We start from the raw sequence: 24,630 nt of genomic DNA on the forward strand, positions 1-24,630 counted from the left end.
CACTACGCTATTGTAGTATTTCCTAACCTGGTTTTCTAACCTGCGAGCGCCGAGCACATTGCAACGGGACTTATTGACGGGAACTCCATTTTTTGTGTCAAATGTTAGAAGAGATAAATGCCTATAGAATGCTTATAGAGTCTTAGAAGAATGAACTGTCCAAATTAAGGGGACGAAATAAAATCATTTTTGTTTACTGATCAGTTGTGTTACGTTCTACTTTTAGAGAGTCCTTATCCCATATGAGGTAGGCCGTATGCTATGATTTAAAAAAAAAAGTTTCAGGATATACAAGACATAAAAGGTTGGGAAACACTTGCTCCATAGCGTATTAGTGTGCTGCACCATTTCACCGCAAGGTGGCACTGTGACACTGCAGCAAAACCGCCTTCGTTATCCAGATGTTATTTAAAATTTAAAGGTTAGCGTCTCCCTCAGTGCTCTCACTCTTTGCTATTTGAAAGGTCATCATTCGCAAGCAGAGGACAATCTGACGTAACATTTGTGTTTCAGACTCATATTCATTGTCTATCGCAGGGCGTGGGGTGGATCACTATCACAGTTTGGGTCACACTCAAAGGTTTTCCGATTTCGACCAAAGGTGAACATTGAGGGAAGCGTGTTCTTTTCCCCTGCTCTGGTCAATCTTATCAACACTTTATTCCCAACAGTGTTAAAACATTTCTCACTTACATGTTGACAATTTGTCAAGAGTTCTCCTGTGACTCAAAGCGTCACAAAAGTGTCAATGTATCACGCAGACGGATTGGGGACACTGTATCGGCTCATGAAATCAAATGTCAATGTGCCACAGACCATACGAGAGCAGATCCATATTTCTATTAGGTGCCACGTTCCAAGCAGATAGGACAAGATTGCCGAGCATGTTTGTGCATATTTTACTGTGATGGAGCTTCTCAGTCTTCATTGAACTACAGAGAAGGTTGGGGGGGGGGGGGGACTCCAAGGGTTCACATATATACATGCATGCTCAAAACACACATACAAGGGACTCCTACCCTGCTCCTTCTTTTCTATTAAATGTGCATGGCGTAAATCGATCCCCCCCCCCTAGAAATCCGCTTTTTTTTTTCACAAAAGCCACTTAAGAGTTCTCATTTTGAGAGAAACGGGGAACCAGTGCTATTGATCCATCTCCAGAAAAGAACGTCTGGCCGCAAAGATGAAACTACTTGTTCACTGATCTCGTAACAAAAATTAGACATGGTGTGCCACAGACTGAGTTTTTGCTCAGTGTTGTCCTGGGGGAAAAAAAGGGAGACTTAATCGTAAAACTTTGACTTTTGTGCTTTTTTTTCCTCATCCTATCATCACAACATTCTATCAAAACACACATTTGTGTATTTCATTCATAAATATGTGAACAGCCGGCATCAAACACTTAGGTTAATGTTTAGTGGATGTCTTGCTTCTGTCTTGCTTTCTTTGCGTGTGATGGTTGTGTCGTCAAAACGCAATAAATGTGGCTATGGAGAATTTTTTTCCAGCAGGCTATCCCATGTGACGGTTGAGTTTTTAATCCTTGTTGAAGACAAAGGTGTGACAATTGGCTGGGCACAATTCTCATTCGAGAAGAAACACAAACCGTGTTTAATTATACATACAAATAACTTCCAGCCCATTAAAATCCATATTGCTAGTCAAAGGTCTACGATTGGCTGACGACCAAGTGTACCATGCTTCTCGCCCGAAGCCAGCTGAGATAGGCCCCGGCACACTTGCGACCCTAACGACAAAAAGTGGCGCGGAGACTAGATGGATGGGAAGACAAAGGTGTGGGTGACAGGCCTTCCCTAAGCTCACCTGGTTGATGTGAAAACGCAATAGCACAGAGGACCAAATCCAAGCGTTTGCATCACAGCCGAATTCATCTCAGGAATCAATAACAAGCACCCGAGCCACTGGCGCCGCTTCTGCAGCAGAACAAAAATGCGTCACCATTGCTTTGTCTTGTCTGTGATCAATCCATCTTTGCAGCGTAGGATCAATATGCTACAGGCAGCTCATATTTCACTGATGGCCTAGCAGTGTTAAATTCTTTGGGGGGGGGAATAATGGGAAGACAGGATTATGACAGGATGTTAGCTAGGTTTTATAGGTCGCTCATATACTATAGAGGTTAAATGCAAGCAAAGGTGAATAATTCAAGTTTCGGGTGGCGTTATGGAGGCACAGTTGTTCCGTGTCGGGGGTTTGTGTGCTCCGCGGACAGCACGGTGGTGTGACAGCTTGTCGATTCAGTGAATTCATAATGAATGTTGTTTTATTCTCATCTTTCTTTCTAACCTTTCTCTTCTCCTTTACCCCATTCTCGCTGTCACCTTCCGCTCTCTTCCGTTTGAGAATCTTCTCGCTGCTCCCTTCTGGTCTCGCTCCTTGTCAGGAAGCCTTGTAGCACATCATCCTGAAAGCAAAAAACAAAAGATTTTATTTGAAAGGCGCTTCGCTGCATCTCTGCCTACTCCTGCTGTTGTGCTGGCCTAATGATGCAAATGTTAAGACCACACGGCTCGCCCGCACTCTCATGAATAATATCACTTTGTCAGAATCAAGATGTGCGCTTTTCTGAACTGTCATCGCAGATGGTACTCGCTGGTATATGTAAAAAAGATAAAAAATGGATCTAATTTTAATATATAATTCACAGGCATTTCTTCAGAAACTCGAGACTCAACGAGAAAGATTTCAAGTCTTGCTGTGTTTGTGTGTGAGCACTTTTCAGCTCCCACGACAGCACAATATAGTTCGGCCTAGCACATCGTATTTAGTCATTGGTATCTCATTTTTCTTCCCATAGAAAATAAAAGGAGCACTATATGCACTCTCTCACCTGTGCAAGTCTTTTAAACTTTTGACTCAAGAGTTTATCCTCACAGACACTGCCATGTTTGCCAAAAATAAAAAAGAAGAGGCAAACTGTTAACCCGCGCTCTGTTACCACAATGACGCTTTGAGTTTTTGGCTGCTTGGGTTTCTCCCTCCCCACGTTGTGGCTTAATCCACCATGCTTTACTCTTCAGTTTTTCAAAGATGGCCTGCGGGCTAGAATTGCCCTTTGCTGACTTGTGGCTGACAGTGAATCAGTTCCCCTCTCGTTCATCCCTTTTCATCTCAGAGATCATACTCTGACTGGGTCGAGATCAATGGTGCTCTCCGCAAATCTGCACAAATTCCGAGTCCTTCTTATTAACCTTACACAGGGTAACACAACACACCTTCTATTGGGCAGACAGCCTTTGAATTGAATTTTGAAGTTACAGTTGCGGCTGAAAGTAAATGACCACTCCAGATGACCTCTATTGGCCATCAAGTGTGAGCTGATCTTCAACTATGACACGACAATAAACATAATCCACTCTATTATTGCCATACCTGACTAATTGTGTGGATATAAGGGGAAACACATACTAAAACAAATACTTATCCTATCTAGAAACGACCAAAAAATATATATAATTATTACCCAATCAAACTATGTAGAGCCAATTAATTATTTATTAAGCACTCTCAAATTCCATGACTTGGTATAATAATTGAGGATAGAAAGTCTAAACTAATCCACACACCAACCAGGTACCACTCACTGGTTTATAACAATAACAAAAAGGGGAGAAGGAGATCGTAAGTGAAGCTGTCTAGCCTTCCTCGGGCTTAATATACATCAGGAGAATGAGACAGCATCCAAGTCCAAGTCCAGCTGAGGCTCACATTCGAAGGGATCCCTCCGAGACCCGCTTCAACAAGATAGATGATGGGCACAGCGTTTCAAACTGGGCGCACTCATCCCAGACATCATTGGGTCCGGGCTGAATAAGAAGGTGGCGGCCCCTTGCCTGCTCCTCTCTAATAGGAGACACTACCTGACTGACAGTAGCCCATAAATAACCGAGTTGGTATGTCACTGGAAAAGAAAACATTTACGCCACAGTATCACAAATATATGTGAAACCTGAATTTCTGGACTGGCAAAAAAAAAAAAAGTGAGCTAAAGTACATTATATAAGCACATTATTATTTTTTTTTTATTCGGTCAAGGACTCAGTATTATTTAATCATAAGTCTGGGGTACAAACGTGCATTTAAAGCAGCTCAGAGCCTGAGTCATGCTATTAGGCCACAAAAAGGACACGGTTAATCTCAATTTCTTGACAAGGCAACCAACCAATTGAGACACAGACCTCTCATTGAAAACAATTGACAAGGTTACTTACAAAGCAACACAGCTGCCCTCTCATTGAAAACAATGTAGTGTGTACATATATATTAAAAGGTAATGTCCGCTAATTGGCACGAGAAAGGTACAAATTTTGCAGACACAAACAAGAACAACAAGTGGATCCTGATAAACTTGTAGGACAACAACATTGCAACTATTCTAATGTATATTGTAAAAATTCAACGTGAATGCAAACATACACTCGTTACATTTTATCCCAAGATTTTGCATAATGTAACGATCAAAAATATAACGCTCATCAAGATGACTTAAAATGAATATTTTACGAGATTATAAAATAAACACTTGGATTCAAAATACACTTACTGGTCCTTGAATGTACTGCATCCGGGGAGACTGACCTGTCGTTGTTGTTGGCGTTTGGTGTCATGTGACTGTGACGTCATCAAAACACGGAAGTCAACATGGCGGCGCCCTGTACGGGCGTGTTTTTCATTCGTCCCCTGCCAAACACGAGCATAGTTTAGTGGCACATGTCAGGCGAGCGATCGGAAGCATTGAAAGCGGATCATGGAGAGCCGAGAATTCATCGCGTCCCTCGTGGTATGAATTGCACTGTACTTTTTATTTTGACAGTATTTAAATGAACGAGTTTTAGTGCAGACTGATTGGAAGTTTCAATGACCGGAAGAAGACAGAAATCATTTTACAGCGGTTTAATTTCCATGCATATCGACAGGCTCTGTATCTCTCTCTAGGAACTGTATCAATTATGATTGAAAGAACATTTTCGGAATTACTTTAATCACAACAACAGGGCGGCTCGGTGGCGCACGTCCGCCTCACTTACTATGGAGATAATGGAAATAAGTGGTTTGGAAGATGGATAAATGAATGAATATTTATACTGCTCTTATTATTATTATTATTATTACCATGTTAGCACTTTTTCTGTTTTGTCTCAAATATCAGTTACTTAAAGCAACATATTGTGAATTTTAAAAATACTTACCAAGGTGTTTACCATAATTTCAGGTTTTTTTTCAAGTGGGTTTTGAGGGTGTGATCCAGTCTAATCATAACAAGACACTCCTCACCCTGTGGCGCTGCACCGCAAGTGCAGTTTTTGCACACACAATTTAACAAGTCGTCTAATTATAACAAGACACTCCTCACCCTGCGGCCCTGCACTGCAAGTGCAGTTTTTGCACACTCTATTTAACAAGTCGTCAGACTAACAACTTTTTTAAAAAAAATCATTTTTTTATCCTCATAGGATTTTTGCGGTGTTAGTGATGAATTTTCCAGACTCCTCCTGTTGCAAGGTGAAGCATATCTTGCTAAAATAAAATAAAAGTATTACATCTAGAGTCTAGACACAACACAGCAGTTTGTCTTTCAGTTATTATCATTGTATTACAACATTTACATGCTTAGATTGTTTATTAGTTTTTGTGTTTTATATTAGAAGAGAAAGCGACAGGTAAAATTTATGATGCTCCGTACAATCAAACAAAAAAAATAGAAAAGGCACTATAGCTTTAACAGTGCTTATTATGTTCCCCAGGCTGGAGGGTGTGCCGGCATGTGTGTGGACCTCACCCTTTTCCCACTGGACACCATTAAGACCAGACTGCAGAGCCAGCAAGGCTTCTACAGAGCCGGGGGCTTCAGGGGCATCTATGCAGGGGTCCCATCTGCTGCTCTCGGCTCATTTCCGAGTGGTAAGACAGTGAGGGTGATTGCAGCGAGCACTGTGTTGTTCTGTTGTCTTATGCAGAGGCGGCAAATCCAGGTGCTGAAAGTAAAAACCACAGTTTGGCTTTACCCAAAGGTGCATGTACTTAAAACAGTAGGTAAATGAGCTTGTTTACCTGCCGGTCGAGTGGTTGATTTGCCACCTCTGGTCATTAAGTGTTTACAAGCCCAATGAAGTCGTCTTTTTAGCATTCTGTTATTATCCACGGAGGTTGGGGAAAAACAATGAGAGTGAATACCTCAGCCACAAAATAAAAGGATAAACAGTGGACTCAGTGGAGTCAATAGGACATGGATTTTTGCTATCTCATAGCTAGCTAATGCAATTGACACGCCCATTGAAATGCATTGAAAACCCCTAAACACCTCAAAGTAATAGAAATATTGAAAAAGAAAAATTCTGGAATTTTAAATATGAAACAAAAAAGGATTCCCTGATGCTGTATACAACTAACTGAACATAGCCGCTGATGCCGCTAGCAGTTCCTGTGTTTTGTGTTTTTGCAAATGCAACCACCATCCCACCGGTGAGCTCAGTCACTGCTAGAGAGGCAAATTAAATAATATTAGGTTTAACCACTTGGCCGCTTTGCTTGCTTTCAGCCGCTGCCTTTTTTGTCACCTACGAGTACACAAAGTCCTTCCTTGGTTCCGGCGGAATGCTAAAAGACCCATCGGTGGCTTCAGTCACTCACATGCTGGCGGCCTCCCTGGGTGAGACGGTAAGTGTGACTGCCGCTGTTGTATTTGTCGATGCAGTTCGTTCCTCTCTGCCTTCGAGGTCCAGCTGGGTGGCTCTCTCTCGGGCCATCCCCGTATTTACTTCCCCTGCTGGATAAAAAAACAATCTCATTAGTTAATTCACCATGCTGGCCCCGGTTTCTCCAGTGACTGAAAGCTAAGAGCAGTGTAATTTCCTCTACCTATACTCTCACAGTCATGCTCAGTGGGCCACGGGTATTCATATTGGCATAAAGGGATAGGGGGTACAGAAAAAGGGGATGCCCCCCTGCGATACCACGGCACGAGGCTTTCTGTATTCATGGCTTTTCGATGGATGTAATTTCCCCAAGTTTTGCATGTTTATGAAACTGGCTTATATTCCCCGTGGGTCTGCGTCCCTGCGGAGTCTCGCCCCGTTGACTTTCACATTAGTGCAAATTCAGTCGCAACGATCATTATAACAGAGACATCACTGCAGGAGTGGATGATCCCCTAAAAAGAAATTGCACTTGGTTTCAACTCTTTGTTCGTGGCTAAAGCCAGATAAGTGTGAAAGGTGAGGCCGAGTTCGTTACTAGCGTTCACCCATTTCCCGCTGTTCTGGATTTGAGCACATCAAAGATGGATATGTGGAGCAGAGCAGTTTCAGTAGCCCACTTGAGTCGGCCTTCCGCATGCGTGCGCTTCAAAAGAGTAATCTTCGGGCTTGGCCGTGAAAAGGCTACCTTAGCGCTAAGTCGTATCCGAGGTCTAAATGTTGGCGCGATGATGCAATCGCAAGCACATATTGTCTCTTGAGTCTTCATTATTGGTCTGTTGTGAGTGTGGCAGCTCGGTGAGGATGTGATGAAAGCAGTCATTAAAATGTTAGTGGAGCAACTTAGTGTGAGGCAAATGATCCGTTTTGTTTGACTAAAGTTTCTTTAACAAATGCATCCTAAAATCTAAATTCAAAATGTTTAAAGGACACTGCTGGATAAATCTTATATTAGATTTAGTGTTCGATTTTTACAGTAAGTTAAATACGTTTTGTTGTTATAATATAATTCAAATGACATACTATGTAAATATTCTTTTGTTTTATTATGTTGTCAATAGGTGGCGACAAGTTGATTGTACGGTCTACTACTATTTAACGAAGGAGCATTTGTTTGCTCATTTATGGCTTGAGCAAGTAATTGCTCATTATGTTCAAAATTCTTTAATGTCTGAAATCTTTATCATAACTGTAATAATTATTTCCATAGTAGCCTGTGTGAAGGAAGGGCTCACGTGTAAACAAAAGTCATTGCGACACACCTGCACACACCCCAACCAAGCTGCAGCAGCTTGGTGACGCTCCCATAAAGAATGTGTAAGATGATGGTGGCTGTCAGGCTCGAGCAGGCTGTTATCCAGCCATTAGATCAGATTTATCTTCATTCCCATTCGCTCGACGTCTGCTGTGAAAGCTCATTTGTCAAAGGCGGGCGGCAGCAGCCTTCTTTCGCCGCTCCACCCACCCCGCCGTACCCTTTCTCTTACCTCACATCCATGGGAGGGTGTACGGGAAAATATAGTGGGGAGTCGAAGATGGTAAAACTGGCAGCTACTTGAAGTTGGCACTGAGAAATAATCCATGCCTGCCTCGAAGCGCAGCGCTCTGTTGATTTATTGGCTGTTGTTTCAAAGTTGGGAGACATCCCGTGTCCTCATAACTTGCTTTTTTCTGCATGACCCGTTTTACTCCAGCCTCTCCACCCATCTTATGTGTCTTATATTTTTCCCCATTACTTCATCATTTAAGGTTTTAATGGATGAGGTTCAGAGAAAGATCATAATAATGTCCAAATGAATTTTTTTAAACGGCAGAAAACTAGTTACGTTTTCCCGCAAATGAACAAGTTCCACATGTTTATTCTGCCTTGTTTGTATTTAATTGAATATACAGAAACTGTCATGTATTGTTTGTATTTAATGAATATATATACATAAACTGTCATGTCCTAATCATATTTGCAGACAGAGGGAAAAGTGTTGATAATTTCCCATTTGTTGCAGCAGTTTGCCTGTCACGTCAACATTCGTTTTCACTGATCTAAGATTGGTTTTAGTATATTGCATAATCTACCCAAACAACTTCCAAATGAAAAGTGTCCCTAAATCTATTTGTTTGAATTGATCGATCCAATTTCTGAATTCACCTTTGCAGTGACAGGAGAAGAAAAGAGATCTCAACTGCAGTCCAATTTAATCAGCAATGACTTGTCAGGGACACTTTATTTCTATTAAGCCTCCTTACTTTGATTCTTTGAAAGATTGTTTTAGGAAAAACATGTCATGCAATGTATTATAAACGGTTACTTGGTATAAAAAAAAGATGACCGCGGCTGACATAATAAGGGCTGGCATGTGGATATTTAACCACTTGGTGGTGCTATTGCTCCATGCTTAAAATGACTCAACACCTGACCAGAGATTGGGAGTCTGCCACTAAAGTCAAGTTCACATGATGGTATCCAAAGACGCACTCAGCAAACAATAAATGAATTACATTTCGATTTGAGCCACTTGTCATGCTTCAGCTGTTCAACTGTTGATTGTGCTTGCACGCTCATCACGTCACGTCTTCCCTATAATCACAGACTTGTTTCCAAGTCACCCTTTTGTCTGTGACTGGAGTCCTCTAACAGCTGTTGGGATTGCCTTTACCCCCCCCCCACATTGTTTTTTTATAGCAATATCCTCGAGGGACCATCTCCTCAAACTTTTGTTCGAGCTTGAAGCTAAATAAGGAAGTGAGAAGAGTCACAATTCTTTTTTTATTGCAACTGCTTGCTCACGCTTTCCTTTGTGTAGTGGCGAAAGTGACAGTGGCACTCTGACATCTGTTGGACTAGCTGGAGCCACCGATGGGCTAAGTCTCGTCGCCAGGTGGGCAGCTTTGCCAGCCCTTTTGGGGAGATGGGATTCATGAAGCTGGAATAGTCACATCTAGCTTTTGCTTTCGACATATGGTCGATGTGTCGGAACCAAGCGCCACGTAACGTCTTTGTGGGTGTTCCAATTTTGATGGCAGCGCAAGCTTGGATACCGACACAGTACGCCTGGTGACCTTTTGACCTGGCACTCAGGTGACATGTCTGTTGTTTGTTCTCCCATGTTAATTGTCTGAACTCTGGCAGTAAAGCAGTTGTAACTTCTCCTTTGACTGGAGCACAGTGGGGAAAGTTTCCCTAAAATTTCTTCTACTCCCATCTTGTAGGTGGCGTGTCTGATCCGAGTGCCCGCAGAGGTGGTTAAGCAAAGGACGCAAGTGTCGACGTCATTCAGCACATACCACATGCTTGTGGTCATACTCAAGGAAGAGGTACAACGATAGAGACACTTCTTTTTTTTTTTTTTTTGTCAGCCATTCAGTGTTGTTTATCACATTTGTATTCTTTCCTGTCAGGGTGTCCGAGGCTTGTACAGAGGCTTTAGCAGTACAGTCCTCAGAGAGGTACGATTATTTCTCTTTTCTCATTCCTTATGTTTAATACCAATGTTTATCAAACTAAGGACTCTTTTTATGAAGTACTTTGCATCATAACAGCAAAACAATGAAAAATAATTTCATCCGACAACCGTAGTTGTTTGATTTTCTTGAGTCTAAAAACGATAGTCAAATATCAAAGTTGATTTCTACTCCAGCTACTCTGGAAGCAAATACGGGAGGGTTCCGACACACAAAGAAGTATATGAAGGTGACACTTCTGTCTTCTTTTGTTTTGTTTGTTTGTTTGTTTGTTTTTGGGTGTGTGGAGGTGGGAGAGGGCGTAATCTCGTCCCCTCCGCCGTGCGAGCCTGTACTTATTTTCTGCCTCACTAAACTGATGTTATTCACGCAAATTCCATCTGGACAGCTGGGGGGGGGGAGAAAAGGACAACAAGACACTGTGATTTCTCGCAGGGACTCAGAATAAATGAATACATTTGTAGCCCGGCGCACGACCTGCGTGCATACTAACACGGGCAGATGAATCGCGGCGTTGGCAGCGGGGATACGTGGCGCGGCAACAGCAAAGGATCCCGTGCCGTGATTGGCTTTGACGCTTGTCGGGAAGGTAATCCGTTTTCTCTTTGCCCCCTTCACAAGCCGCCTATCTCCCTGCTTTGGCCAAGCGACTCTGTCAAGATAAGTTTGTTTATGAGCTGTGGCGTGCCGCTCTCCTCTCTGGCCCACCGACTAATTGGGGTCCTACCTGTGCTGTGTATCCATTTCATAGCCTTCAGAAGACATTCCTGATGGGCATGATAGCACATTAGGGGGCGATGCAAGCGGGTCGAGCACGAGGATGGGGATGGGATTGTTTGTTATCGTGTCAATTATGCAGAGCATCTCGCTCTCAGGCACTTTATCAGAAATAGACGCATGACTGATTTATGTGGTTGTTCAAAAGAAACAACTGCTTGTATACAAGACAGTTGAAAAGCCGTAAGTCCATAATATGTCATTTTTGGCAAATTGTCACATCTGAGTTGAATTTGTAACCACAAAAAAAAAAAAAAAGAGACAACCACAAACTTTTATGAAAATGGATTGACTTGTTTTTGGGATAGTACTGCTAAAAACAAAACAAAAAACAGTTATATGTTTTGCATTGCCTTGTTGTACCACAAGGTGGCAGGCTAATCTCAGTCTTGCCGAAAGTGGATCTCAGATTTTCCCTTGGCTCTACTTCCCCCCCCCTCTTATCGCTCCATCACCTCATCACACTTGAGTTTGGAATATCAGCCACTACACTGACTACATGCCGTCAGCGTTCCATCTAAAGCTCTGTAAGGTGACGTTCAATTTGATGTAAACTGCACCAATTTGAAACGGCGTAATGAGTCGGAGATGAGCTATTAGATATTTTATTGGTTTCGTGGGTATAATGACTGTGGCTTTAAGTGAAAGTGACAGTCTGAGGCACCTTGAGCCCCAGTTGATTGACTATTGAGCGCACTCACTGCACACTATTCAAGTCATTAGACGCAGCAAGACAATTCAGATTAGCTACTGTGTTGCCTCATCTAGTATTTGCTCTTTGAGAGAAGCCTTAAATGACTTGTTGACTTTTGGGTGATAAGGCCCTTGACGTGACTTGACCTGACCAAGTGTGGTTGTCTGACTTTCTGTGATCTGCAATGACGCTAAAGATGCAACTGCCATTCTCCCACGTGTACACACATTGAGATACTTCATTAGATGAGACTCATCGGGAAAAAGTATCCAATTAAAAAAAAAAAAAAAGTAGTTTACCAGTTTTCAGTGTCAGGCTGCTTTTGCTGGCAGATGCGCAGAGATCTGCTGCTGCGCTGTCAGGCCTGCACGTGTGCTCTGCATGGTGCCGACTTGACTCAAGAAGAGCCCATGACTCTTCTGGATAAGGCATTTGAAGGCTTTGCCCCTGAGGCCTATGGATCACACACATACAGACACACTTATGTCAAGCTCAATTCATCATTTCTGGATATTATTTGTAAAGCAGGTGTCTGTGCCTTCAGAGTTGCTACCACTTATAGTAGCTGGCATTTTCTGATGCGGAGGGTCACTTGTGGTTGTTTTTGCACCTGCCACCCACCCGTTCACATGACATTAACATTGAGGCCATGTTTTCATTAAGAGCCTTGTGGCTTTATTTTCTTCCCGCAACTTTGCTTGCGTCAATCCATCCAGAAAACCTCTGGCGCCCTGCATGTGGTTTTAATCGTGTCGAGCAGTAGAGTTGTGGTAGGTGGAGGCTGGGAGGAAAGTGAAACTAGAGTGGATTGGATGTCATGTCAAAGGAAATGAGTTTCAGGAATATGCCCTTATCGTTTGGAATTTAGTGCCAGCGGAGCAGATTGAAGGTGATCCATAATTCCCTCGACAGCAAGATGCAAAAATAACGCTTGAAAAGTATGCCTGTTCTACTTGAGTTTAGCAGACAAGTAACCTAATACAACGTACTGCAGTCCATGAGTAGCATTTGACTAAAGAGATTTTTTTTTTTTTTTACAACACAAGTCTAGGGAAAGACTTTTAACGAATTTATTAATAAAATTAGGATTTTACTTTTTTTGTGTACATGAAGGGTTGTCCGGCACTGTGTTATTCCCAGAGGGCTCCTGAAAAACTGCACCTGCCCTGGCAACCCAACGTGTCCCCCTGTTTTGTCCCCGCCTCTGCTAACAGAAGCCCGGCCCCCTCGTTTTTTTTTTTTTTTTTTTTCTCTACCTCTGCCTCAGCCATCATCTTGGTCGCAGGGGCGCTAACGACCCAGCAGCATCTGGAACAAAATGCCTGAAAGTCAAGGGGCACGCTGTGATGTCACTGCTTAATGTCCGACGCACGAAAGTGATCTTAAGTGTCAGTTGCAGCAGGAGCATTATCTGTCTCAACACCGGCCAAGGTTAGCAGTTCAAAGCCATTCATTTCCCTTTCCTGGAACAGGCTCAGTTGGACTTTGACTATAGGGAATTATGTGTAGTTTTGTTGCAATTTTAAATCTACATGTCTGCAAAATATAAAGCTATCACTATATTTATTGTTTTAGCTTTAAAATCATAATACGGTATAATTGTTTCTTAGTCCTCTCAATGCGGTACAATCAGAAACGACACAAACACAAGTGTTCCTATGAAAGCCGGAAACTTTGTGAAATAGCCCACCCAACTTGTATGCAAATACTCTCAGGGGCACAGTTTTGCATGGACAGTTAATATTCAAAATATTATAAATCTTTAAGATGATAAACACCGGGACCATAGCCAACAACTGTTCCTGCAACTGGTTTTACTGGTTTTGGACTGTTGGGAATGGATCCATCTTTGCTTTGTAAATTTGCCCCCTCGTCTGCTGTGCTAAAAGGATCAAGTCACGTTGAAAGAAAAATCAATGGGCTGATTTGAATCTCCGTTCGAATCGCCTCGCTCAACTTAGGCTCTCTTATCCAGGCGAGGGTTTTTGCTGCTGGCCAAGTCAGTTTTGACCTGTCGTTTTAGGAGTGCCGGTGCCTCAATTACACACTAACATCTGTTGATTGAGTCTTGGCCCGAGGCTACATTGGCGTGATGCCATGTTATTAATGTGTTCGTCTCACTTATTTGTGAAGGAAGAATCATTAATCAAGAGGCATGTTTATTCAGACACATTCAGAGTTCACACTCATGCACGCACACACACACACTGGGCCCTAATTTCATACTCACACAAGTCCAATACAAAGCGCAGTCTAACTCTGCCCCCCCCCCCCCCCCCCCCCCCGCACACACACACATCCATGCAGCACCAAATCTATCCGCCTGCATCAAATCCACCAAAAACGCATCACACCCCCTGTGCCACCATTTAGACTTCCTTTTAGTGAGTCTAAAATCTTGTCTACTTTTTGTCAGCAAATCGCCACTTGCCTACCAAATTCCTTAACATGCTTTACTCGACTTTAATTAGCTCCCTTGTCTCCCTCGAAACATGTCCTCATTTGTTATGAATACTGCACCCACACTGACATTTGCGAGGATGAAGCAGCTTGAGGCGACAGGGGACAGTTGTTTGATTGGCTTGTGGGAGATGCCTTGCTTAAATTTCTCCGGTTTGGTTTGTTAAATACGCGCGCGCGCACACACACACACACACACACACACACACATGGAGTTGAGCATTTGGCATTCAAAACTGTCAGGTGGAATTCTTCAGCAAGTGCAGTCAGACACGTTCTATCTAGTTTGTGCAGCACAGGGGATCTGGAAAGGCTCAGATGAGTGATTGCCAATCGCTCTAGTCTAGGGTGAACACTCCTTACAGTTACACTGTACAAATTTGGAAAGTGAGAGGTAGCTCATCTGAGTTTTTTTATTCTATGAAGCTTAATTAAATTTCCAAAGTCGCCCTTTTTATTGTTACTTCATCTACTCAATGTTTCATTGAAGAGATTGCACTCCCACTCTTACTTTCAAAATGATAACACAATATCCAACACACCTGTAAAATGATAGGACAAAGTAAACACAAATTGTCTACACGCACACAATCCTAATCTAAGAGACCAATCAATGTCACCTACAGCCAGCAATCACTCAACAGCAATAAGCCAGTCAACTGATAGCTATGTTTGAACATTCACTTTTTATGCAATTTTTGAAACTTATATTCACTTGAAGATATTGTAACATTTTTAACTTGGTTATATGTCTATCTGTAACAGTTCATCCTTCCTTAAGAGAATCGATCATGTCGTATTAGCAGATAAATGTGGACTTGTGGTCTTCTCTTGACCCACTTTCATTTGACTTTATGACAATGGCCACTGCTGATCGCTTCCCCATCCGACTACCATCTGGATTTTTTATTAGGAAAAAAAATCATCCTAACGCAACTTGTTTCTACACATTTGAGTATTATAAATTTGATTTGTATTATAAATTTTTCGTAGATAGCCATCAGTATTTGAGAAGGATTATTTTGTTACAGTCAGTTCATGTTAATCACCAGCAATTATTATGACATTACACATTATACGTTGCTTTACAAACATTTTTGTCCGAATTCTCAGATGGAGTTTATCCCTCTGTGAAGAAAAAGTTGGATCGGATAAAATAAGGGCTCCAATTTTGGAAAAAGTAGAGTGTGATGCAATTGGAAAACGACTTAATGCACCTAAATGTGCTGCACCAGCACAACCGTTATCTTAATTCCTGATCAACCCGAGATTGTTTCCAATCCAATTTTATTCGCTCGTTTTATAAATTGCATCTGAAATTCTTAATGCTCCATAACTCTTGCAGTGGATTCCAAATCCAAGGGCTTAGGGACATTTTGACAGATGGATTTGCAGTGGTCATTGGGTATCAAGTACTAACATGGGATCCAGCTGCATTCTCCAGCTCATGAATCATTTGCTCCACATCTGGTGGCAAGTGTGGAACAGACTCAGCACATACTTGTTCCTGATTTCTTTTCAAGGTTTGACTTTCTTTGCTTAGGTACAGGGCGACTGGTCATCATCACTGTCAAATTTTTAGGGGATTACATCTTTCTCTGATTGTTTGGCTCGATACTGTCCGATTGTTTAATATGATACAATTGTGACGATACGCCAACAACATGTTGATTTATTTTTAGGAGGTAGCAACTAGTAGTAGAGGTTTTATCGCTTAAAAAAAATATGAGGATGAGATATTTGCAGAAAGAAGACTAATACCATTTCTCGGTTGGCATGGCCGCCGCTACTCATCCATTTGCCTTCTTGTTTCTGTCTCTACATCCATCATCTTGCCTTGCTCTCTTTTCAAAACCTCATCAGTATGCACAAGCGGCAGTCTGACCTATTAAAAGTCGTTTGTCAAATTGCAGCCAACTGGCTTGTCCTCCAATCAGGCTCATGCGGAATATATTTTGACATGTGTTTTTCTGCCCTCCGCCGAGCGCCTAAGGACCTGTGACAGGCCGAAGCCTCTCGGAATACTAATAAAGTCCCCGCTAATACATTTGGCGACGATACTTTGTACACACAAACACACAAGCTGGAGTTGTATTAGCAGAGTGACGCAGTCCACATCTCCGTATGAATAGTATATAGAACTTGACAGGGAGAGCAAGTGGCGCTGTCACAATCCATCAGCCGCAAAATGTGTCGGCGAGCACGTCTCATGCTTCATCTCCGACACGCCCGCGACAGGTGAAAAATAATCAAGTGCAATGATATTAGCATGCAAAAAAATATAAGCTAGCCATATGGCAGGTATGTATGCGGGGAAATCGTTTTGTTTCCCAGCCGTGGAATCGTCTCCCTGCGGGCCAGCCGGATAACACAGATGTTTGAGGGCTTTGAGAGCAGATGCCGCTGAGCTCCTGGAACAAAGTTTTCACTATGTAGCCAAGATGCAGAGCCTTATTTTGACAGGATTTTTGCCAGAATAGACTCAACTCCATTGCACTACTTTAAGAGATTATCTGTTTTTATTGTAGTCTGTGCCAAGCCAGTACGTAGGATTTGGAGCCAGTCCAGAATTTGAGCCATGTCTGTTACAGATCGGTGGGGTCTGAGCTTCAGATTTTAAAATGTTCATCTCGGCCAAACAAAAGATGACTATGGCAGTTGTTTCAGCCTTTTACCAGCATGCATATGGTGTGGATCTGTTTTTTTTTCAAATCCACTGCAGAAGCCATCTGTCCGTTCTTATCATTATTATTGGTCTCAGAATTTGTATTAGCAGGCTGCTATACAATCAAAAACAATTTTGCATTCAAATTCCACTTTCCGCATGTCATCGCGAAAGTCTATCTGTTTCCTTGGCTTGGGAACGTTGCAAAACTCTTTGGACTGCTAATAAAAGACAAGGGTGCTTTTATTCTTTGGAAAAGAACCCTCTCACCTGCTCACAGCTGGAAAACAGGGGGGAGCTCTCATTCCTCGTATTGTCCTGGCTGGACCTACATTTAATAAGATTGCAGATCATCTCCACAGAGGGACTGGATTTTCTTCTGTCTGCCTGGAGAGGACAGAGGAGCAGAGTCAGCCACAGACACTACAAATTTTATGGTTCTTGCGATGCAGTCACAAAGTTGATAGAAATGAGCTGTGTAAAGAAACACACGTCGAGCATTTACCACGAAACTCTCTTAACTCTTCCTCTCGACAGACATTTGTTTTACTGAGTGGGGATGTTCTTGCAGAGCTCAGTAAACTCACTAAACTGTTAGCGACCTGCTCCTGAACTCGCTTCAGTCTGGCTCTCGTCGTGCAGAAACAGCCCTATTAGGAGCAACTAATTACGCCTGTAAAATCCCAATTCAGCAACAAACTTTGTCAAGTCCAAATAAATCTCCGATTAGTTGTAAATGATTTGCAAAGCGCTTGGCAATTTCTCTCTCCGCGCTCTGAGAGCAGATGTTGCAGATACGTGCTGAGTTTGACTATGTCCAGATTGACTGTTTAGATGAGGTCAACTCGCTTTGGACCAAGTGTTTAATTAGCTCATGAAATGTCATAAACACACTTGTGTAGATGTGTGATGAAACAGATCGGAACGAGAAGCGCAGATGGTTGAATGATGCCCTTGTTGCTGTGATCAAACCCTAACAGCATCAAAGATCAGTGTCACTTTATTTTAACTTGGTCTTCCTTGACCCCCCCCCCCAATTCCAATATTGTGTTTTTCAGATTCCGTTTTCTCTGGTGCAGTTTCCACTTTGGGAATATTTAAAGGTACGTTATACATACTTCCTTGGTTGGTCTACAACAGTGTTCCCCAACCTTTTTTTGCGCCACGGACCGGTTACGTGTCAGAAAAATGTTCGCGGACCGGCCTTTATATAAAGAAATAATACATTTGTATAAATAAATAATACATTTATAATAAATATATAAATACGATGAAATAAAATGGTACGACTGGCATATAAAAACAAGTATAAACGACATGAAAATAAAACTCACCATTACGTTGAATTCGTGGGAGCACTGAGCTTGTTTCTCAGAAACGAGCCGGCGTAATCGGAGACAATGACACCCGAAGTGGTTAAGGTTTGTCTTTTAATACAGGATGCTTGGTCTCCATGTGCCCAAGCACTTTTGAAGGCTTCATTGCCTCGTTAGCTAGCCTGTCGCCAGTCGCCACATATTATGCAGAGTGGGCTTGCTTGGCAAGTCAGTCACCTGTGGCGAAAACTCCAAATTTGAAGTAGGACTTTCTTTTAAATGCAGCTTTCCTTTTCTTAGAAGTCGTAGCCTCTTCTTCTTCCGTCTCCTCATTGAGCTTTTTTCCCTTTCCGAAGAAGCTTTCCAAACATCTCTGTTTCTTGCTCATTTTTGCTAGGCTTACCTGGCTCGAATGAGGTGACATGTCACGTGACCGAGACGAGCGTCTTGACCTGAACCGGCGGATATAATTGGGAGAGAATCGCCAATTTTTTCTATATTTTTCAAAATAAATTCTTATTCATTTTGCTAGCTTTGCGGGCTCGACTGGGGAAACATGTCACGTGACCGGGACGAGCGTCTTGACCTGAATTAATTGATCGTCGATAAAAAAATATATATATATTTGTGCGGCTTGGCGGCCCGGTACCAAGTGACCCACGGACCGGTACCGGTCCGCAGACCGGGGGTTGGGGACCCCTGGTCTACAACATCATATTATGTGGCCCGCAAAGTCAAATTGTGCATTGACTTTGTTTCAATACTAAAATTACAAATTGTCTTTACTTTTTAAAAAAAAAGAAATAATGCTAGCAATTTTTATTGCCATTTAAAATACCCCCTTTTTTATTATTGCATCTGTCCTATCTCTTCATATCATCATTTACAATAATAGTACCCAGTGATTAATACACAGTAACATATTTACAGCTGAGTAACCCTTAGTGGCAGCGAAAAGATGGATCGTCCCATCTCGGTTTAATGGGTTCTTCACCCACCATTATCATTGCTCACAATTCATAACGTGTTCTACAAATCCACCCGTGCCCGTCTCGCCTTGGCTTTTCTTTTAGAATTAAATGTTTTAATGTGTTCCCTGGCCCGCGCCTTCGCCCTGTCTCCCCCTTTAATTGCATGGCTCCGGACACATTAAAAGCGGTTTCTTGCGTTTTGTTGGGGTGACATCATGTCTCAGGGGGCACGGGGAGGGGACCGTCAAACATTCCGTCAATGTTAAGGGGGGGCTAATGGTTCAGCTAATTTGCACAGCCGTTGTGTGTGCGTATCTCGGTGTGTGTCCTGATTTCTGACAGTTGCATTTTGGTAGCCACAATTGTGCCTTTGTCTCCCGCTGTCAAAGGCCTTCTCTTTCTGGGTGCATCTGGGAACTATGACCTCAATCTCTCCTGCTTCTCCTACTGTCCTACTTGTCTGCACTGACCGGAGCAAGCAACAAAATGCTCCCCTCTTTGCCCTTCCCCTTCTCTTCTCCTCTTTTATTATCCTTTCTCATCAACTCTTTTGACTTTGCTCTCTCTTGCAGACTCAGTGGTCACAGCGACGAGGTCACACGCTCCACTCTTGGCAAGCTGCGCTGTGCGGAGCTTTTGCAGGTGCAACGGATTATGGGTGCTGTTTTGGGGAAAGGTGGAAGGGGAGCCATGGTTGGATGAGGTGAAAAGGCCAATGTAGACCAGCCTTGTGGGGGGGGGGAAGAGGGGAGTTCGTTCAGCTGGTGAAGCTCAGCCTCACTCACACAGCAAATCGGCTGGCGGAGAGACAAATGAAGGGAGAATAGAAAAAAACAATTCCAGACTGAACAGCATTAAATTGGATTTTTTTTTTTTTTGTCAGGAGGGAAAATGTCAGCCAATGAACAGCAACCACATCAGACTTTATGGTCTCGTCTCAGCCTGGATGAGTATCAGGGAAGATGAGAGGAGCCGGTTCTAGGGAATGGGTCCCTGCAGCTGTGCGACCTCCGGACTATGAGTCCGTCAGGGTGCAATGACATGGAACAGACAAAACCTGTCCAAGAGATAGAAAAACATTTGGAGGTGGCATTACAGCCTTCAACCACTTCCCATTTGATAGGTGCGCCATTGTCGAGGAAGGCAGAGGAGTTGGAAGGAAGCCAACGAAGACCGTATTGGGAAAGATATGTGAAAATAGAATCATAGTCAGCCTGTCACAGCAACTCCGCATCACTAGTACGACCACCGCTACAACTACTACGCACAACGCTCACACATCTCAGGTCATCACCTGATTAGGTGTCAGCGAGTATTGCTCGAGGGAGGAATGAGTCAGATGGATTCAAAATGTGTGTGTGTGTTTGTAGCCTAACAGAGGAGCTCCCAGATGGATCATATTATCACCCGATGAACGCCATGACGACGCTTCGCCGTTTATGGCTGCTTTTATATTTTACCCGAACGTATGTTGTGTTTGACAGTGCGCCTTTAATGTGGCTCTGACCTCATATTTGTGTTTGGCTGTAGGTGCGGTGGCAGCGATTGTTACCAATCCTCTTGACGTGGCAAAGACGAGGATTATGCTCGCCAAGGTATGCAAACGTCTCTCTGCACTCTCTCTTGCATACGCACACAAGGCCCTTTTTTAAACAAGCCTGTCAGGTGATGCCTCGCAGGCTGCGAACTGAATGAGGTAGAACCGGGACACTGAAGAAACACACACATCTGTCATCCCATCTGGACTGTGCACCGTGCTGGGCAGACATGTTTGTGGGGGCGGACCAGAAAGGACTGCGTCGAGAGTTTCCATCTCAAGGCCGCTTGTCTCCGAGAGGCGAACCAGAAGGTTCTGCACGTTAACTCCTCATGGGACATCCTCCCATCATAAACACACATGAATGTTTCGAGTCCCCGCGGGAACTCTCACGACACAGTCGCATTGACACGCAAGCGATGTGCCCCTGTCACAGCCGCAATCGTTCATGTCACGTGGAGGGGAGTCTACCTTTTCCTTCAAGCAGATCGACTTGACAGGATTCGCTGCAGACGCTTCCCACTGTTTCTTTCATGCTCAGTCAGCCACACGCACACACACACACTGACTTTGTGTCTCTTTGCCATGTGCACTGACTTGACCCTTGTCCTGCGGGTGTGCGTTACCCTACAGAGATGGATGCAAAACTCTCCGGCCGGCTAAGCCTTATTGTGTAAATAAGGAGCACTAGACTGTAGGTTTGTGTGTGTGTGTCTGTGTGTGCATGTGTGTGTGTTTGGCTGGGCAAATGGCTGACCAGGATTCTAACTGCTTGTCTGGCTGTTTGTCGGGAGTTCTCACCTGGCTGTCCATGAGGAGCAAAGGGTCAAGTGGACGGTGGCTGAAGGAAGCTCATCTGAAGACTAAACTCTCTCTCTTTCTCTCGTTTCTGCAAAGCAGGAAGTTAAGCAGACCTTTTTATCCCTCATCACACCTCTATTGTGTGTCTCATTCCCGCTGTCTGTCTGTCCTAGGCCGGCTCAACCACGGCGAGCGGCAACATCCCACTGGTGCTTTGTGATGTGTGGAAGCGGCAAGGGCTTACCGGGTGAGTGTGTAGAGGCAGAGCTTGACCTTCCACGACATCTTTAGCCCGGCTCCTTTTCTGGCATGACCTCATTCCTCATGTAAGAAAGTTACAAGACAAAACAGAGGCCTGAATGTGGAGGGAGGCAAATATATACAACCACAGCTGGAGATGCGGGAAAAGTTTTTTCTGCCATGTCTTGGACGTGTCGTATTGATGACGACGGTAGTTGTAGTTGATAAAAAAAAAAAATTGTTTTGCAAAGGCGGTTTTATTTTCGAGGGAAACCAAGCCATGATGAGAAAATGAAGGGGGTGCCGTCGTAGCGCGGGGCCAAAGGCCTGCCGCTCGCGCTCGGGCATGGCCTGTACAAATTGCTGAGGCTTTAAAGCGCCAATTATGTTAATGGGCCCAATTGCGGTGAAGCCGAGCTCCAAAGCGCTTCCATGTGTGCAGCGTGCCCCGCAGACCTCAGGCGGGGAGGGAGCGGCGTGACGCAGCCAAACTGACAACTAGGCAGCTTTCACAGTTCACAAGGAAAAGTTCAAAAGACAATTCTTTCTTTGCATTTTGGCACAGAAATCCACCCACACGAGCAGATTTGGGATTTTGTCTTTTTGAAAATAGCCGCATGCTTGGGTAAAAGCATAAAGCTATCTTTAGACTCTTTCCTCAGGAGAGATGATTTGGCTGAGAGTGGGGAAATACCAGAGCATAGCAGCCGGTCCGATTGCGACGTCAACATGAGTCAGGGTGCGCGGGGGAGCTGAGGGAAACGTTTCAGCTCCGGCCTCAGCTCTGACGTCCGAAGTCCACGGGTGGGCATCGTACCAGACAGAAAACGTAATGCTAGATGAGATGAAACAAGAAATGAGCCAAAACCAGCCATCACAGACGGGTGAAATCGGACGCTCTTTGCTCGTTTACCTGCATTCTCTGGATTTTACGTTTAGGTCAATAAGTCATCACCATGCATGGGTGAAATTTGCCATCTCCTCAAATCCCTGATTGAAGATTTGGACTGTCGTTAAGGCGATTCATGGAAAAGGGTGGGGACATCTCAATCTGCGAGTTGTGTCAAAATGAGTCGTAGGGTCGTTTGGCCGGCAAGACATAAAGGAAGGGTAGGGTCATGAATTGGAGGGGGGCGCTGAACCCTAATCCATAAAACAGCTGTGAGCCACTCTATCCATATTTATATCTTTGTCTACATCTGTCTATATTTATATCTAAATCCAGCTCTGTCTCCATATCTAGCTCTATATCTATCTCTATTTCTACATTGACCTCTATTTCTATCTCTATATCTAGCTCGAGTTCGCCCTCTATCTCGTCCTCGCTATCTCTTTCTACGTCGCTTTCAAATTCAATTTCTAACTTGCGATCTATCTCTATGTCGCTATCTATCTCGCCATCTATTTCGACTTCTATCTCGCTATCTATGTCGCTATCTAGCGCGAACTCTATGTCGCTATCTATCTCTATGTCTATCTCGCTCGGAATCTCTCGCCCTTTTTCCTTCTCTCTCTTTAGCAGGGAGTAGCATTTTATGGCTAATAGTCGCAGCACATCGTCTAAAATTGTATTTGTCCGCAGGCTGTTTGCAGGCAGCATACCGAGGATGACCTTCATCAGCATGGGCGGCTTTATTTTCCTGGGAGCCTACGAGAAAACTCGCCGGACTTTGCTGTCGTAAGCGTCTGTGAACGTCACGTAGCTGACGGCTCATTCCAAAGAACTGCTGTCAGCAAAAAATCGTGCGTTACGCACAATCGGTGGTTACTTACTGTTACATCCTGAAGGCCTTGCTTTAATACACGGGTAGCCAACTCTCGTCCTCGAGAGCTTGTGCATGTTTTTTGTGTCTCTGTATTGCAACACACTTGATTCAAATGGTCAGATATTTAGGGAGGTTAGCAGAAGCTGCATAACATTCCTGATCATTTGAATCAGGAGTGTTGCACCAGGGAGACAGAAAACATGCAGGATCGTGTTGGCTCGTGAGTGAACGATGGGTTCAAAAGAACGAATCTTTTCAGTGAACGAGAGTGAACAATCTTAAATTGGCAGATTACCCCAAACTTGAAATTGCAAGTCCTGTCGTTAATGCCCAATGAAGCTGGTGCCACCTCGCCGTAAAACAAAACCAAGAAGAAAATGACTTCCCGTTCACGAACGAGTCGTGATTGTATTTCCCGTTCACCTACTGGACGGATTTGTGAGTGAACGAGTCAGTGAGTGAGTGATTCCTGAGTGAACTGCCTTACTGTGCATCAACGGATCAGTCAGTGAACGTGTTGCGGCTCCTTGCTGAACAATTCAGTAAATGAACGTGAGCCAGAATGTCGATAAATGATTTGCCAAGGAAAGAAAGAACCACACTCTGAAACACCACTTCTTTTGTACTCGTTTTCTCCAAGCTAACGACTAACTTTTATTTCATGAAAGGATGCGCCGTTATGCAACAGCGGGGAGATTATGCTTCTCTTTGGGTAATCTTTATTTTATAACACTTACAGTAGTTTTTAAATAACGTGTATGCATATACATGCCTAAATATTGTTATCCAATTTATCTACTGCAATTTCACATTAGATTGCTGGTTTGAAATTTACTTTTATTATTATTTTAATAAACATTTCTGTTAAAACTTGTCTGGTGTTTTGTTCCTTGTTTTTATATTTTTGGGCATGAAAACATAAAAATCTGACATTTGGTTATCTGCTTTATATGACAATATGTATGTGTTTTACGTTGTGTAATATGTGTTGGTGTCCCCCAAAATAAAGAGCAAGTAGTCAAATACACGTTCTTGACACGTACAAAATGCATAAAGTTATTAGGTACACCTGAAAATAGTGGTGTACCTAATGGAGTGTCCTTGTGACGTCACAGATCAACCAGCCAATCAGAAAGTGGGGGTGAGGGCGGGTGTGGCACTTTTCACTTAAACCAGGGGTGTCGACCTCCAGTCCTCGAGGGGCCGCGTTCCAATATGTTTGCCAAGT

The 24,630-nt window shown here is 43.4% G+C and overlaps 2 protein-coding genes and 1 long non-coding RNA gene across 14 annotated transcripts in view; 1 reads left to right on the forward strand and 2 right to left on the reverse strand.

Annotated features, from left to right (window-relative positions):
- Nucleotides 1-4,646, reverse strand: part of LOC119123720 (death-inducer obliterator 1-like) — a 22,054-nt gene extending 17,408 nt beyond the window's left edge. For 7 of the 9 annotated variants that reach the window (XM_037253043.1, XM_037253041.1, XM_037253037.1 and 4 more), the window contains exons 1-3: nt 4,565-4,646; nt 2,308-2,425; nt 1,825-1,934 (exon numbers count right to left, since the gene is read on the reverse strand). The gene's annotated coding sequence lies outside the window, so the exon portion shown is untranslated. Of the gene's footprint in view, nt 1-1,824; nt 1,935-2,307; nt 2,426-2,851; nt 2,942-4,564 lie in introns of those variants that run through there. The other 2 variants (XM_037253034.1, XM_037253044.1) reach the window with 2 other exon arrangements.
- slc25a26 (solute carrier family 25 member 26) lies at nt 4,645-23,457 on the forward strand. The gene is made up of 10 exons (XM_037253045.1): nt 4,645-4,801; nt 5,766-5,922; nt 6,560-6,678; nt 9,924-10,028; nt 10,113-10,160; nt 17,830-17,874; nt 19,631-19,700; nt 20,589-20,653; nt 21,570-21,643; nt 23,219-23,457. Exons 1-10 carry the CDS (start codon nt 4,769-4,771, stop codon nt 23,316-23,318), a joined length of 816 nt encoding a protein of 271 aa, XP_037108940.1. The 5' UTR covers nt 4,645-4,768; the 3' UTR covers nt 23,319-23,457.
- On the reverse strand, nt 5,904-23,503 carry LOC119123722. 4 transcript variants are annotated; one of them, XR_005098122.1, is made up of 10 exons: nt 23,410-23,475; nt 22,550-22,643; nt 22,331-22,471; nt 21,641-21,717; nt 21,397-21,484; nt 17,042-17,158; nt 11,946-12,100; nt 6,652-6,787; nt 6,073-6,149; nt 5,904-5,996 (listed from the first exon to the last, which is right to left on the reverse strand). It is a non-coding gene; the product is annotated as an uncharacterized LOC119123722 (long non-coding RNA). The 4 variants fall into 4 exon arrangements; XR_005098121.1 differs by lacking the exon at nt 22,550-22,643 and having other exon boundaries at nt 23,410-23,503; XR_005098124.1 differs by lacking the exons at nt 5,904-5,996; nt 6,073-6,149; nt 6,652-6,787; ... (1 more) ...; nt 17,042-17,158; nt 22,550-22,643 and adding an exon at nt 18,811-19,855 and having other exon boundaries at nt 23,410-23,503.
- Nucleotides 23,504-24,630: the final 1,127 nt, after the last annotated feature.

Source organism: Syngnathus acus, chromosome 5 (genome assembly GCF_901709675.1).
Source record: "Syngnathus acus chromosome 5, fSynAcu1.2, whole genome shotgun sequence".
Classification (NCBI taxonomy): domain Eukaryota; kingdom Metazoa; phylum Chordata; class Actinopteri; order Syngnathiformes; family Syngnathidae; genus Syngnathus; species Syngnathus acus.